This window comes from Enhydra lutris, unplaced genomic scaffold (assembly GCF_002288905.1).
Source record: "Enhydra lutris kenyoni isolate GAN:26980312 unplaced genomic scaffold, ASM228890v2 scaffoldscaffold12, whole genome shotgun sequence".
Classification (NCBI taxonomy): Eukaryota; Metazoa; Chordata; class Mammalia; order Carnivora; family Mustelidae; genus Enhydra; species Enhydra lutris.
The window spans coordinates 45,784,161-45,800,840 of NW_019154096.1; the positions used below are offsets into that span (position 1 = coordinate 45,784,161).

General features: G+C 41.7%; 1 protein-coding gene across 10 annotated transcripts in view; it reads right to left on the reverse strand.

The window, feature by feature from the left end:
- The window catches only part of LOC111145121 (cytoplasmic polyadenylation element binding protein 3), a 148,808-nt gene that overhangs the window by 12,110 nt on the left and 120,018 nt on the right, over window positions 1-16,680 (reverse strand). For all 10 annotated transcript variants that reach the window (XM_022499780.1, XM_022499783.1, XM_022499782.1 and 7 more), the window contains one exon: window positions 8,453-8,634. In XM_022499780.1, the coding sequence (XP_022355488.1) occupies window positions 8,453-8,634 (182 nt within the window). The remainder of the gene's footprint in view (window positions 1-8,452; window positions 8,635-16,680) is intronic.

Sequence of the window (16,680 nt, forward strand, 5' to 3'; positions counted from 1 at the left end):
AAAGGCAGAGGCTCAACCCACTGAGCCACCCAGGCACCCCTATCATGTGAAATTCTAATTAGATTGTCTAATGAATATCTTCCAGAGAGTTCAAATATTAGTCAAGGTTTCATATAAATCAAGTATTCTCAATATCACTGTATACTGACAGAGTGCTTTTAAGTTTTTAAAATTGCTTTCATTAACACACACACACACACACACACACACACACACCCCTATCCTTCCTTCAAGTTATACACTAAGTGGTTTAGTGAGGACTAAATTCCAGATTGGCTTATTCTAGCCTATTATCCTTTCTAGTAGTAAAAAGGTCTCGGTGAGCTGAGTTGGCAGACTTTAACAAATGTCTGTTGCATGATGCATTTCAAGTTACAAACACCTAACTTACAAATTTTGAGGAAGGGACACCAGGTGGCTCAGCTGGTCAAGTGGCCGACTCTTGATTTCAGCTCAGGTCGTGATCTCAGGGTCATGGGACAGAGCCCCACACTGGGCTCCATGCTCAGTGTGGAGTCAGCTTGAGATTCTCTCCCTCTTTTCTCTTCTTCTGCCTCTCACCCATGCTCTCTCTCTACAATAAATTAATAAATCTTCAAAAAAAAATTTCTAGGAGACAACATGGCAAAGTTGTGCTAAACAATAGCTGTGTGTGGTGGAAGCCCCTCAGATTTTTATTTTTATATTATTTATTTGTTTATTTTTAAAAAGATTTTATTTATTTTTCTGATAGAGAGAGCACAAGTAGGCAGAGCAGCAGGCAAAGGGAGAGGAAGAAGCAGGATCTCTGCTGAGCAAGGAGCCCCATACAGGGCTCCATCCCAGAACCCTGGGATCATGACCTGAGCCAAAGGTAGACGCTTAATGGACTGAGCCACCCAGGCACCCGCCCCTCAGATTTTTATAAAGAAATTGTTCCTATCAATCAAATATGCTTTTGTTAGACTAAAGGAGATTCAACTGATTCTATCCTTATAAATATTCTCTGGGCCACACAGAGTAGACAAAAGGGTAGAAAACGGCCATGTAAAAAGATTACCTCTTTTCTAATGATCTCATTTTTCACACTACAAAAATCTTTCATATATGAGTGATCTAGCCTTGAGTTATAAAGAAATTTATATTTGAAAGCTCTGATTTTAGCAGAGCTTTCACATCCTAAGTGTTCATTTGGCATCACTTCTAAAAATACCATTAAAACAGACAGAATGAGTACAGGTGCCCTCTTTTGCCCTTATTGTACTTAAATACTTTAAACTGTTCCAGTTTTTCACAGAAATGCTGTTCATGGATTATAAGCAAAATTTAATCCTAACCTATTCAACTTTAGGTTCAAAATCTTTTCATTATTAGAGAAAAGATAGTGTTAAAAATACTTCTTTCTGGATAGGACTTTTTCTTTCTTCAATCCTTTGCCTGGAAAATGCATTTAGGTGTTTACCTCCATAAAAGGGACTTGTCTCTATGTGTGTCTTGACTAATATCCAACCAGCATGTTGGCAGATCAGCAGCTGTGTTAACTCTGTGTGTGTGTGTGTGTGTGTGAACTTCAACTATTCCATGGTCTCTGTATTAAAGATCCTTGGTGGGGGGCGCCTGGGTGGCTCAGTGGGTTAAGCCTCTGCCTTCAGCTCAAGTCATGATCTCAGGGTCCTGGGATCGAGCCCCGCATGGGGCTCTCTGCTCAGCAGGGAGCCTGCTTCCCCTTCTCTCTCTCTGCCTGCCTCTCTGCCTACTTGTGATCTCTGTCAAATAAATAAATAAAATCTTAAAAAAAAAAAAAGTTCCTTAGTGGAACTAAGTAGGTGCTTTAAAAGGAAAAAAAAAAAAAAGGAGAGAGAGAGTCAACAATTAGCCTTGAATACATGATTAGGTAACCGCACACTTTAAATCAGCCAGGCTCAGCAGTAAAGCAAATCAACATCAGCACAGCCAAATAACTTTCCGAAGCGCTTCTCCACCTGTCATTGTTCATCAGCACCACAAACTGTAAGACAGCCTGGTCTTCTTACTACTATTGGAAAATAAAATCAATAAAATCAAGCCTCTAAAATGTGGTAAATTGTCCAAAGTCACATTACTGGGAGAAGAGCTAGGAGTGTTGACTCAGGTCTCGAACAGAACACTTTTTCCCTATTGCCATGTTCTCCGCATGGTAAGGACAGGACTGGGCCTGGGGTGTATCCCTTCTAAGATACTGAAGGCCATACCCCAGAACTGCCCCACTCTTTAGTGTTCTAGGGAACCTGTTAACCAGGAAAGTGAATCACATGCTCATGTGTGCCAAGGCAGAAGATCAATGGGGAAACTCACTCATTTATTCATCTAAATACAAATAATTAATGTGTGTCCACTATGTGTCAAGTATTAAGTATACAGTAGCTAACGAGAAAGACACCAAGAACTGCTGTGCTGGGCATCACACAACCTTAATATCGTCAACACAAGGACAAATTACCAATTGGCTAATAACTGGTGAATATTAACCATAACATATGCATAATGTAACCTTTAAAGTATTTATTTCAAGATGCTAATAATGTTTCCTTGGAAGTAAAAACAGGCATAAATTGTATTTGCATCATTTAAAACATTTTTTTTTAATTTTCCCCACCCCTTGTGTCATTTATAAAATAATGTTCCATAACAAGGGTCATTATAGCAACTTAAAATGCCAAACTTTTCAATCAAATGCTATAATCCAGTGGCGTTGCACTGGTTCACACTTACTTGTAAAAGGTTTCATATGAAGACAACGTAAAAGTGAAAATCAAAAGCAAAACAACTGCAAAAGGGCACAGAAAATTTTCCAGTACATTTTGCTAATGTTAAAAATGACCTATAGACATATCAGAAACTCCTGATAACAAATCCCAGATGTGCTCTGCTCTGTGCAGAATATGTTCACCTGGAAAGTTATGTGAACTACTGAAACGTGTATAAAACCCACAAAAGGACCTATAATCTAACTCAAGACGTTCTGAATCTAAGGTCTGTGGAAAAAGGACTTCATGGAAGAAGTGGGCTAAAGAGACATTAGTCCCTGGGTGAGCCCAAGGTTGTGGGAAGGAGTCCTGTGAGCAGAGGCAACTCTGCCCTTAATGGACAGGTTTCTTCATAGTTTCCAAAGCTCTGCTAGATTCTCATTTGCTGCAAAATAAAGGAGGTTGGACCACTTCCCGTCTAAGGTTAGTAAATCCAGTTTCAATGTCAAAAATACTTTAAATTTCTTTATTACATCAGCTTTTTTTTTTTAAAGATTTACTTACTTGAGAGAGTGAGAGAGAGTGTACACATGTGTGCGAGTGAGTGAGCGAGCAGGGAGACAGGCAGAAGAAGAGGATCTCAAGCAGACGCCCCCACTGAGCGTGGAGCCCCATGTGGAGCCCATTCCCATGACCCTGAGGTCATGACCTGAGCCCACATCAGGGAGCCACCCAGGGGCCCCACACAAGTGAGTGTTCTTAATGAAGTAGAAAAGGAAAGCTGTGCAAAGTTGTGCAAAGTGCCCTTTGGTGGGCAGCTGGATCGGCCAAAGGTTGCTATCTAAGGGGTTCCATCTGGGCTACCTCTCAGTGAACACTCATTCAATAACTCACTCATTTATTCATCTGAAAACAAATAATTACTGTGTCCACTACATGTCAAGTATTAAGTATACAGCAGCTAACATGAAAGACAGTCATTGCTCTCATAGATTGTATAGTCTAACAGAGTAGATGGACATTAAATGAAGCAATATTTCATTACAGAGGTATTTAAAGCCATAAAGGAACGGTAGATGGTATTATGACAATGATTTATGATGGAGATGTAAGCTCTATGAAGAAAGGATTCCTAAAAATACTATAATTAAGCTGAGACCCAAAGGAAAAGTAGGTATTAGGCAGCCAGAAGAAACAGTATGTATAATGACCCTGAAAAAGAGAGAAAAAGGCCAGTTATGATTGGCTCAAGATGAAGAAGAGAGAGTTAAGGCAAAGGACGTGTGTAGTGTAGTGAAGGGGCATGGAGGCGGTATTAATTAAGGATTCTGACCTTTATCCTAATGGCAGTGGAAGATAACCGAAAGGTTTAAAGGAGGACATTATGATTTTAAAAGGTCACTCCGGTTTTATGTAAAGAATGTACTAGAGATTGGCTAAGCTGAATTGGGGAGACCAGTGGGGAGCCTCCTCTAGATATGCAGGTGAGAGATGAGAGTGACTCACTCCAGTATCCCCGAGAGCCTTCTGTGGTCGCTTCTGGTCCTTGTTCTCCCATACATCATCCTGATCTATTCTGCACACTTATTGAGCACCCCCTGTGAGCCAAGCAGTCCCATTCAGACTTCTGGGCACATAAGGCGGAGTCAAGATCCTGGTAGTTCTGTAAGGAAGTACCATCAGAAGCCTGTTCCACCCCTGGGAGTCCTGCTGTTGCTAGCCAGACCGCGGCAAGAAGTTTGATGTGTGGATTTATCTGATGACTCCAACAAGTCACATAGTCTTGGGGGACTCTAATTACACGTAGAGCGTGGGTCAGAAGCTTTACATTCATAAAGCCAAAAAGTCTCTGAGACGGTGAGACAAAATCAAACCTACAAAGGTTGTATTTTCTCTGTAGACCACTCCATCTAAAAACTTAGCCGAAGAGCAGCAAGAACAACAACATAATAAATACAGAAACATCTGAATTCTCAAAAGAAAGGTCTTTTTTGAGAAAAGCTGGTTGGATACAAAAGAGGTGAAGGAGATGCACCAAATTCTTCTTCATGCACCTCCCACAGTTCACCTAGGAAAGCTGCAACCTGAGAGCACAGCCCACAAATAGTCTGAGAACTTCCAGGGTTCCTGGCGTTGCTGCTGTGCCAGGGACCCTCTCCCACTCTCCATATGGAGCAAAAATGAAAGAGCTGAAGGGCTAAGAGCAAGCAAGTGGTCCATAAAATGCTATCTGTAGTGTCTGTCTAGTTTTGGTTCACTGATTACACTATATCTGTATTCATAATGATGCAGACAACAAAGGAAGTTCCTCTGACCGGAAAGGTAAGAAAGGTTGATGCTGTTTAAAATAGTAAAGGTCTTGGTTTAAAGGCAACTGTAGGCTAACATAAGAAAGAGAATAGAACCGTAGCATCTTGGAATTTGCAATAGTAAGGGAAAGGGATTATGGGCATAGAAAGGTATCTGCTCCTGAGTTTTAGGACAGCAAGTTCCAAAACCTTAGCTATGAGACTATTGCTAAAAACTTAGAGGGGTTATTCAGGAAAGAAGGTTGTGCCTAATGAGAAATTCTCTGTAGACAATCAAGAATAGAGCACCCAAGAGATAGAGCATTACCTATGGAAATACTGATGCGCTTCTATATAATGGGGGTTCTCTGGAAAGCTCAAACTTACATTTTAGGAGACAGAGAAATAAAAACAAAACTGGGGATGAACTTTAAAAAGGATCTAAGAAGGGTGCAGTTAACAGAGGCTCAAAATGCCAGAGTCAAAAAAATCAAGCATTGTCGGCTACATTCAAATTAAGAAAAAAACAAGAGGACAGAGTAACAATTTGGGGAAAGGGACGGTAATGTTCACAGAGGAACAGTGAAAGGGGAGCCTACGTCAGGATGGAAGCTGGCTTGTATCTCTCATACTGAAGAAAATGGTCTCCATATTAGGCAGGGCAAACAAAGAGCATGGGAGGCAGAGGACAGGAGGGGCTGTGCCACTTTGAATGATTTCCAATTCTCTCCCTTAGACGATTCTCAACTCTGGGCACTGCAGAATGGACAGGTCCCTTCTAGACACCATGCGGATGGAGGTGGCCTTCTTGTGACTGTGGCAACAGTCCCACTATACATACGTACAGTGTGTTATGTTGTATATATTGCTTCCTCTTCCGGGTTTCCCACTGGGCTATTATTATACACTAAAGCTCAGCATTTAAGTGACCTACCCAAAGTCACACACCCCACAGTGGACAGGACCAGATGTAGACCCAGCTATGTGACCCCGTGCTCTTTTCACTAACCAGGTTGTCTGTTCACTACATCTTCAGCGAGCAATTGATAAAATTCAAGCTACATAATATTAATAACATCAGTATTAATTGCGTTTGTAGCAAAATGAATACTGTTAACCATCAAGTGCTAGGTACTAAACATCTATCCAAAGGTCATACAGCTCTGGCTGTTCAATGCTCAAATCTCATTTATTCTTCAGACCATCCCCCAGAGAGAGTTACTGATGAGGATCTGAGGCTCCTGGCATTAATTAACTTACTTGGGGTCACCAGTGACTGGTGCAGTAGAGATTTAAAAGTACTGAAATCTATTCCAGCTCGAAACTCCATACTTTTTCTACTACAACTGGCTGCTACTCTGAATGTTTATCAAGGGCTATTCTACAAGAGGGAAGGTACAGTTAACCCAAATGCAGTAGGCAGAAATAGTCAATGGCTTTCTTGAGTCCTCAGAAGTCTGATGTTCCAAATACATTTTCGTAAGCATGGCCTATGATCGTGCTCACTACGTCTCTCTATTTTACCTAGGTCCAAGTCTTGTGGGAAGAAATACTAAGGGCCTGAGTATAGCAGGGGAAGGAGCAGGGGTGGGCAACAAAACAAATAGCATCTGAATTTACTGTGATTTTAAAAGGTGCTGAAAGATTTCCATATTCCCTGGGGCAAGTGTACTTCCCTCCATTAAGGAATAAGCCAGGAGGTTGTTAGCCTGTGGGCAAAGGGAAGACAGAAGCATGGGGAAATGGAGCTTTCTCTATAGTCCCTAGTACGACCCCATCCAGTCACTAGTTCTGGCTGCAGAGAGGAACAAAGAAGGCACACAGAAGAGAATCCAAGGCTCTACAGGTTAAGGTTATGACTCACCATGACCAGTGGTGAGTGCCATAGCCATCTAAATGTTTGGTGTCTAAAAATCTGGTGTCTTAGACTCACAAAAGTGCAAGCACAAGAAAGTCCACCAGCACCTGTCTCTGCGGAGTGTACAATCTGTGGGGGGGGGGGGCGGTTTACTGCTACGAAAGGGGAAGGTCAGGACGCTGTGCGTGCTTGAAAACTAGGAACGGAGCTGAATCTTTATCACACCTCTCCATTAATTCAAAGAGTGTTTCAAAATTCTGAAAAAGAATTGTTCATTTTGATTTAAAAACAAACAAACCACCACTACTTATTTTTAAAGAGCCCAGTAATGTAGCAACTGTTTATTTTAGGCACTGGCTTTTGAAATTTGATCAGATATATGTCTTAATAAAAATATAACTTGCTGAATATCTAAAAATCTACCAACTGAAACTTTCACCTTCTAAGAAGCTTGAGTCAGCTACCCAAAATTAGTTAAAGTCGACCATAGAGAGTAGAGATTAAACATCGTAATAGAACATATTTGGGGTGCCTGGCCGGTTAAGCATCCCACTCTTGGTTTTGGCTCAGATTGTGATCTCAGGGTCCCAAGACCGAGCTCTGTGTCAGGCTTTGCGCTCAGCGCAGAGCCTGCTTAAGACTCTCTCTCCCTCACTCTCTCTCTTAAATAAATCTTAAAAAAAAAAAAAAAAAACACAATAACATATTTCCTACTTTATTTATTCTAGTCCAACATATGCCCCAAGAACATCCTTTGCTGGAAGTGTTAACAGCCACTGTACAATTGCAAAGGGAGGTGTTCAATACCTGATCTGTTCTCCTACTTGTTCTATTAGTCCAGTAACATAGATCTCAGATTATTTCCTCCTACCACCTTCTATTTCCCCAAACTTCCAAAGAGTGGCAGAGGTGGGGTTTCAGGTATTTAGACCTATGTCTGTTCACAAAACCAACTGAGCACACCAGCTCCCTACATTCTGCCATGTGTCCCCTCTTTAGATCAGAGGGAGCAAATCAGGATACCTCTAGTGGCCCGGCAGGTAAGACCACGGAGGAGGAGGGCAGGTAAGGCATATGCGTATATGTTATGAACAGGATTACAGGGACCTGGAGGACTATAGGGAATTGGAGGGGACTGAAAGAGACAGCAGTTATCTGGCTCCAATGTGTGATCTTGCAATTTTAAGAGAAATCAGAATTTCAAAGTTTTATGTATACTCCCTGAATATTAACATTTCGTGTGAGTCCAAAGCGAACTTGTTTTAAGAGCACCACATGGGTCAAACAGGTCACCAGCTGGCAACCTTTGTTAATGCACTGTTGGCATCACCCTTTAAACAGCACCAGTTGGGTACACTAAATTCTGCACGGTTATTTTCATAAGTGTAACATCACCCTGGGGATGGGTGAGGCAGAAGGTTCGTTAACGCCTGGCAAATCGTGGGTACTCTCTTTTTCAGGCAGCCTAAAGGGACTCATGGACTGATACCATGTAAGGTAAGCTGCTCACTTATGATCACGAGGTGCTTTTCTCCCCAGGGGCCCAGAAAATAAACTTCGTTTCTCTTCCCACAGCAATTATGCCCCGAGCGGTCGCTTACCCGTTTGTCAATGTCATTGTGTTGGAGCTGCACAAAGCGCGCGCTGATGGCTGCGATGTAGCTCTGCTGATTGGAGAACGCCACACGGCCAGCACCTTTGGGGTACTTCAGCTCCGGGTCCGTGTCGATGCCGGCATAGCAGACACCACCATACAGACGGTCCATGATCATTGCCAGTTCAACTGCAAGAAAATAAACACAATTTGGTATAAATGTTTAGAAGGTACTTTTGCCCAGGAGAAGGAAGAACTATTTAAAGATCATGCAGTATAATTAAGAAAAGGAAAACCCATGTTAGGTATCATGAGGGGTGTCTGCATCCATCTTACAACTCAAGGAAGGGAGCGCCTCATATTTAAAAATAAAATGAAAAAAAAATTAAGAATTTACATAATACACACACAAATTTACATAATCAGAACTTCAGCAACAGTATAAAAGGAATGATCTATCGGCAATCCTCCTGTTCTAATTTCTGTTTAGTTCACTGGAGTGGGCCCTGGGTAGGCAAAGCATTTCAAACAATGCACTAACAATTATAAACAACCCTATTTACTGACCTCTAAGACTGAAAGCAATTATTAAAGTCATACTGTTATATTAAGATTAAGCTATAGAAAGAATTAATTGCTCACTTTAACTGGAGGCAATATATTTATAACCTTAAGATAAATCTCTACAATGAAAAAAAAATACTTATTTTTTAGTATATTCTATTCCAACTGAGAAATCTCCACACTAGCCTCTCACACTGAATTCTAAATAATAATAATAATAATAATAATAATGATAATAGTAATGATAATAGTAGCAATGAACATTTATTGAGCACTTAAAACAATGTACCAGGAAGTATGAAGGCAGTAAAAAGACACCCATCCTGTACTCTGCTAAAAATCCAGAGGTCTGGTCTAAACTCCTTGCCACATTTTTTCTAAATAAACCTTTATATTGGTATATTTACAAAACACCTATACGGAAGGCATTTGGAAATTGGACCATTCCAAAGGTCTGATATCCTAGAATTATCCTCACCAATGGTGTCAAGGAGAGACAGGTAGCAATTACTTACCTGGATCCAAACTGCCTGAAGGTAATTGTTTACTTGATACTGGATGTCACTTCCTCCCACGTATGACCATTTCTTTCAGGCTACTCATATGACTTAAGTCCAGAAGACTTAGCCTTAGCCCTGGGGAATGATCTAAGAACCCACATCCCTCAAACACCTACATGTGGTATTTAGAAAGGAGAAGACAGGGTAGGTGGATGATGACCTGGGTTGTAGCCAGTGTGCAAAGACCATCACATCACACAACAGACCTCCATGGGAATCAGTATTTGGGGAGAAGGAAAGCAGCCCAAGCTGGTGAGGTAGGGGAGGAACTTTGTAGCAGATGCAGAGTTGAAGGGCTGAATGGTAAAAGAACCCCACCAGATTTCTTTTCTTTCTTTTTTTTTTTTAAGATTTTATTCATTTACTTGACAGAGATCACAAGTAGACAGAGAGGCAGGCAGAGAGAGAGAGAGAGAGAGAAGAGGAAGCAGGCTCCCTGCTGAGCAGAGAGCCCGATGTAGGGCTTGATCCCAGGATCCTGAGATCATGACCTGAGCCGAAGGCAGAGCCTTTAACCCACTGTGTCACCCAGGCACCACCCCCACCCACCAGATTTCTATGACCAGAAGGAAAGCCAAGCATTACTGGTTTCTGTAGTATGAAGCTGCTGAGCTGGTAAGAAAAGCTTTGTTGCTAACAGAAAGGATGTCTTTCCACTTAACTTCTTCAAAATTTCTCTCCATACCAGACTGCCTAATATTGGTGATTATTTTCTAAGTGTCTGTTTTTAAGAAGATTGATCTGCAACAAACAGGTTCTGGAATTTTCAGAAAATAATAAGTTAGCAATAACTAGGCCCTAGAATAGGTACTACTGAAGACAGAACAGCAGAAAGCCATCCTAATTATCCCATTATGATCAGAATTTCCAAATCATATCAACCAAAGAGCATTGCTCATTACAGCCCAAGTGGACTCTGATTGCATACTTAGGGCAGGATCCAGGAATCACATTCATTCAAATTATGCAATAAGAATCATGAACATACCCTGGTATCAGAGTTCAGTGGGTCCTCATACTTTAGCCCAACAACCTCTGATGGCTTGAGGACTTCCTCACATGGCTAATAGTATTCCAGTAACAGAGATCAAGACATTGAAAGTAGAAATAATTAAATTCAGTCATTAATGAATTTCCGTTATTGGTCAATGGACTTATTAAAATAAGCAACCTCAGGAACTGGAAATTAAACCCCAATTTTCCAAAGACCAAGCTTCTCATGGAATGGCATAAGAGAGTAAACACTCCATCAGCCTGGTGAAGAGCCAGGAGAAGAATGCTGGCAAGGGGCTAACTGGCACTTGTCTTCCACCCTTAGAAAGGACTCAGGAATGCATCTGATTTAGAAAGAACGTTTACCACCTGTAAGCTTGAAGCTCTAGCTAAGGAGAGTTACTATAACCACAGGTTCTTCTACAGCATGGGGGTCTCCAGAGGAATTTTAGGGATCCTGGGCTGTCAGAGAAGGTGCCCTCCAGAGAACATACATTCTATTACTTCATGAATCTAGCTGTTAGAAAATCATCTTCACATTCCAAGGATGAGGTCATGATTGATGTTGCTGGCAGTTAAGTACTTTCGATAGGAAGCAAACCCTCACTCACTTAAGCTAATTATAAATAAATCATTTCCACTTATAACCTTATATACCGTCATTTTCTTGGCCACCAAAAAGTCTGCAGACATTTGAGCTAATAAAATCTCACTCGTGTGAAGAGCAATTTGTTGGGAAGCTAGAAGAAACTGAGGAGACTGGAGAGTTGTTTTGGGAAAGAGTATGAAAATTTCCCATCTCCCTTTCTACCCTAATCCATGTTTTAACTACAGAAGGTCTAACACTATGATCACCCTTGAAGAAAAGTAAATAACAGTCAAACAACTGCTGTTTATATTTGTTCCTTTACTCAATCAGCAAATCTTCACTAAAAGCAGACTTTCTGCAGGCTAACCTCAAGCTGGGCTCTAACACCAGAGTGGTGTTATTTAAGTACTAAACAGAGTTTCTAATTATTGAGAAAAGTAGCCATGCTTGGTAAAAACAGCCTTAAAAAGAGAGAGAGAGAGAGAGAGAGAGAGAGACTAATTTAATTCATCTACAACATAGGTGACTTACAGAAACACAGAACAAGCCTTCCTTAAGTCCTAAAAATTTCTAATCTGGGACACTTTTGTATATGGAACATAAAAATTCACCTTTAGATGTCAAAATGTACAACTAGTTTTAGAGACTAGGTTTTAAAGGATTCTTTAATGTGAATATCACCACTTAATACAGTAGATACCCATAAGGATTCCCTTCTGCTGATGTGGGTGAAGCTAAGCCATGAGTAGGGCTACCCACTTTGACCATCTGGGAGGAGGCGAGAAAAACAGAAGAAAGGCAGTAAGGATCTGGCAAAAATCAACTAAAACCTTCATGGATTTATCTAAGCCTTGTGATCTCAACCCTCCTCATGAAATGTGAGCCTTTGATCAAGGACATGTCTTATTCAGAAAATATAGTCAAACTGCCTACCAAGCCTCTGATAGTGAATCCTCATTCTAAACCATCCTCTGTAGAAGGAGGGACAGCATAGCTGTCCCAGGAGCAGGGCATATGGGTGGAGGCTGGGATTCAGACAGATGGAAGTGACAGCAGGCATAGCCAGAGTCCATGTGGAGGCCAGGAGTTTTCAGACCACTTTTTATTTTTTCCTTCTTATCCGGACAGTTTTCTGGTCACCACAGGGGTGGGAATGAGCAGGTCTGGTAGCCATATCCAGTGGCATTTTATACTCTGGATGAGACGCTCTGTGTTCTTGAGACAACTCCAGTCTTCTCATGAAAGGTAACAGCAACACTACTATGACTCTAACCTACATACTGGCCCTTGTGATGAGCTTTACTGCGCCACAGCTGGAGAGGGAAACAAGAACACTGCAGTTGTGTGTAGCATCTAGAAATCTATAAATTCCTCTGGGTTGTGGGGACTATACCTCTGAAATTGAATCTAAACCCCAATTATGGTTCCTTGGATTTGCTTCTGAATCTTCACAGAGAACTGAAAGGGACCTTAGCTCACTAGAGAGAAAATCAGGATGACGCTTATATCCTACCCTACACTGGGATCCTGTTCCTATCATTTAATTACATTTCAAAGCCAGCCACAGGCAGTGTCTAAGTCTGAGACAGTATGAGAACCAAATGGGGTACAGCAGGAATGAGAAGTCTCCAAGGAAATATCAACACATTCATGTTTCCAGATTCTAAACTATGAATCTAGAAACCACATTTTCTTCCCTTTGGAGATAAGAACAAAGCAGACGGGAAAGAGGTATAAGGCACCTCAGGTGGATGAAGAGGTCTGGACTTCAGAAAGAAAGCACAATTCAGCTACAAGCTGGACTGTCTAGGTTTTCCACAATTGCTGCACTGGTTCACAGGGAAGTTCAGACATCTTTTTTTTTTTTTTTTTTTTTTTTTAAGATTTTATTTATTTATTTGACAGAGATCACAAGTAGGCGGAGAGGCAGGCAGAGAGAGAGGAGGAAGCAGGCTCCCCGCTGAGCAGAGAGCCCGATGCGGGGCTCGATCCCAGAAACCTGGGATCATGACCTGAGCCGAAGGCAGAGGCTTTAACCCACTGAGCCACCCAGGCACCCCGGAAGTTCAGACATCTTAAGTGGAGGAAATGTGCTCATAAGCTTCCACTCTGCATCAAATGTTGGGAAGTTAAGAATCCTTTCAAATAAGTTGTATGAACAACCAACTACGTCAGAGAGATAGAGTGTTGAACTTGATTAAATCAGACTGGTACTAAGTTGACTGTTAATAATGTTACTGAGACAACATTTCAGATCTCAGCTTGATGAAGAAGCTTTGCTCTGTGCAAAGAACATCCGCACTTGAAGTCTGGAAATCGGAGTTTAAATCTGGGCATTATTACTTATTGTGGCCTTGGCCAATCAGCCCCTTGGAACTCTGCTTCCTTATCACTAAAGTGAAAAGTCTACCTCACAAGGTTATCAGGAAGATTAAACATACATGAGAGCTCTGAACACACGGCTCAGCAGAGACTGGTGCTCAAATGTTTAGTTTTGCCTGGGGGGTTCTTTTCTTGCTACTCATAAATCTTTGCTTAATATTAATTTGGCCTGGTTTCTGCTCCAAAAGCACCAACTCGTCCCAGTCTTACTTTGGCTTTATGCTAATGTTACTCAACCTGCCAAGGACATGGCAAAGTTTGACATCAGTTGTGAGTGAGCATTAGCTTTTCCGGGGGAGAAAGAACACAAGCATGTACTAGCATTAGAAAATCCTTAACCGGGGCACCTGGGTGGCTCAGTGGGTTAAAGCCTCTGCCTTCGGCTCAGGTCATGATCCCAGGGTCCTGGGATTGAGCCCCACATCGGGCTCTCTGCTCAGCAGGGAGCCTGCTTCCTCCTTTCTCTCTCTTTGCCTGCCTCTCTGCCTACTTGTGATCTCTGTCTGTCAAATAAATAAATAAAATCTTAAAAAAAAAAAAAAAAAGAAAATCCTTAACCATGGGGCGCCTGGGTGGCTCAGTGGGTTAAGCCTCTGCCTTCGGCCCAGGTCATGATCTCAGGGTCCTGGAATCGAGCCCCGCATCAGGCTCTCTGTTCAGCAGGGAGCCTGCTTCTCCCTCTCTCTCGGCAAGCTGCTCTGCTTACTTGTGATCTCTCTCTCTGTCAAATAAATAAATAAAATCTTAAAAAAAAAAAATCCTTGGGCACCTGGGTGGCTGGCTCAGTGGGTTAAAGCCTCTGCCTTCAGCTCAGGTCATGATCTCAGGTCCTGGGATCGAGTCCCACGTTGGGTTCTCTGCTCAGCAGGGAGCCTGCTTCCCCCTCTCTCTCTGCTTGCCTCTCTGCCTACTTGTGATCTCTCTCTCTGCCAAATAAATAAATAAAATCTTTAAAAAAAAAAATCCTTAACCCTAAAGGAAATCCAGTCCATCAGGTCAGTGTGCCAAATCTGGAGTTTATCTGGGACAACTTATACTGAACTTGGACTTGGTGAAAGAAAAAACTTCTACTACTGCGAAACCTGGTATGATTGCTGCCTGCTACCACTTCACAGAACAGAAAAAAGGATATGGTTATGATATTCCTATTTCCTAAATCATAAATCAAGATGTGGTTTCTAATACATATGAACTGCCAGAATGTTTATACAGAATGTCTGAAATAAGTGCTCTTAGAAAAATTTAGAATGTTCTCTAAGTGTATGCCATGTATCACTAAGTATTTACCTCAAAAGTATTTTTTAAAAAGATTTTTATTTATTTATTTGGCAGGCAGAGATCACAAGTAGGCAGAGAGGCAGGCAGTGGGGGCGGGGGTGGGGAAGCAGGCTCCCCACTGAGCAGAGAGCCCGATGCAGGGCTCAATCCCAGGACCCCAAGATCATGACCCAAGCCGAAGGCAGAGGCTTTAACCCACTGAGCCACCCAGGTGCCCCATACCTCAAAAGTTTTTTTATTGTTTTGTTTTCCTCCCAGAAAAGCCATCCTCATAATAGTTGGGGGGGGGGAGGCAGAGAAGGAAATTTCAGTATCCATCACAGAATATTAGTAGGAGAAAAACAGACAGGAAAGACTTATCAGAGCAATGGGAAAGGCAGGAGACCCAAAGATGATGAGCAAATGTAGGCTCCAGGGACTCAGCCGAGCAATCTCTCAAGATTGATCTGTTCCGCAGGACCTGGTTAGATAAACTGTCAGAAGAAAGTCATGAAGTGGAAGAACAGCTCACCTGTCCCTAATGAGAGAGGAAGTCTGAGGGTTTCCCAGGCATGATTAAAGTTGGAAGTAGATGGGTCCCAAAGCTTGATCACTGAGGCGGTCTTCAGATTAGGTATCTAAACCTCTTGGGATTAGAGTCTAAACTGGGGTCAGAACACTCATGTTTATAAACTATAATCCTCAAACCTGGCACTCCTTTCCTCTCAGAGCAAAGAGATGCATTTTAGAGAGGTCCTAATGCCGGCAGGGAAATACACTAGGGCTATTCCTGTATTGAGATTCAGAAGACCTTCTGTTTACATTACTTGAATCTTGAAGGGTGGCGACATGCTATTGTACTTTCAGGTGGTAGTAAGTAGAGAACCAGACAAACTACCCCTTTCCTGGTACTGACTCTGAAGAATACATAAACTTTAGCCACATGATGGCATGGTGAGTCTACCTATAGCCTTTCCTAGGATGGGGGTGGGAAGAGGTGAGGAGTGGAAGGAGAACAAGACCCGAAAACCACCGAGAGACTCAAGGCAAACCATCCTGGACTTGTCAGTGTCACTGAGGAGCGATGGAAGGGAGGGACAAGAGACAATAGGAATGTGTATTTAACCTAGAGCAACCAACAATCAGGCAATTTAACGTTGGATAAATATCAAAATTTTCCATTGATATTTTCCCATTTTCAGGTTAATTTTTTTAGGCCTATGATTTTTTTCTCTCCAACCTGTATTTTAAAAAGGCAGGCTTGTCAAAAAGACTGGAAGGACCAACTTAAATTTAGCCAGGGCAATACTGCTTAAAACAGCTTGCCTTGTTTCTTTAGAATGATTTGTGTGTTTCTGATTGTTAGGATAAGGACTATATTTAGAATAATTTATTAGTGATAACAGTTCTTATCTAACAATGGGAAGATATCAAAGAGAAAAAGCCTCACAAGATTCAAAGGAATAATTCTTGAGTGATAACATTTTAAGTCACTGTAACATGTTAAAGGATAATTTTTGGCCTACGGTGAGGTGAAAATCAATCTGGACACCTAAAATTCTCACCTGTTGAGTACTATTCAACCATGTCTAGTCTAGGGTCATCCTACATACAGTGCCTGAGATAGTTTTAAGACTTTTCAGAATTCCACAACCACAATACCATCCAGAATTAATAAAAAATGCCCTCAAGTATTTAAAAACCAAATCTGAGAATCACTGTGTTGAAGTATCCAATTACTTCTGAGTTAGCAGTCTATTAATACGTTTCTGGTTCTCTTCTGAAACCTCTGATTCTACAGATGATGACCTGTTCAACACCAACAGTGGGATGTTCATTCAGTTTGGCATGGACGTATACTGGCTCCGTGCCAGTAACAAGGGGATGCTC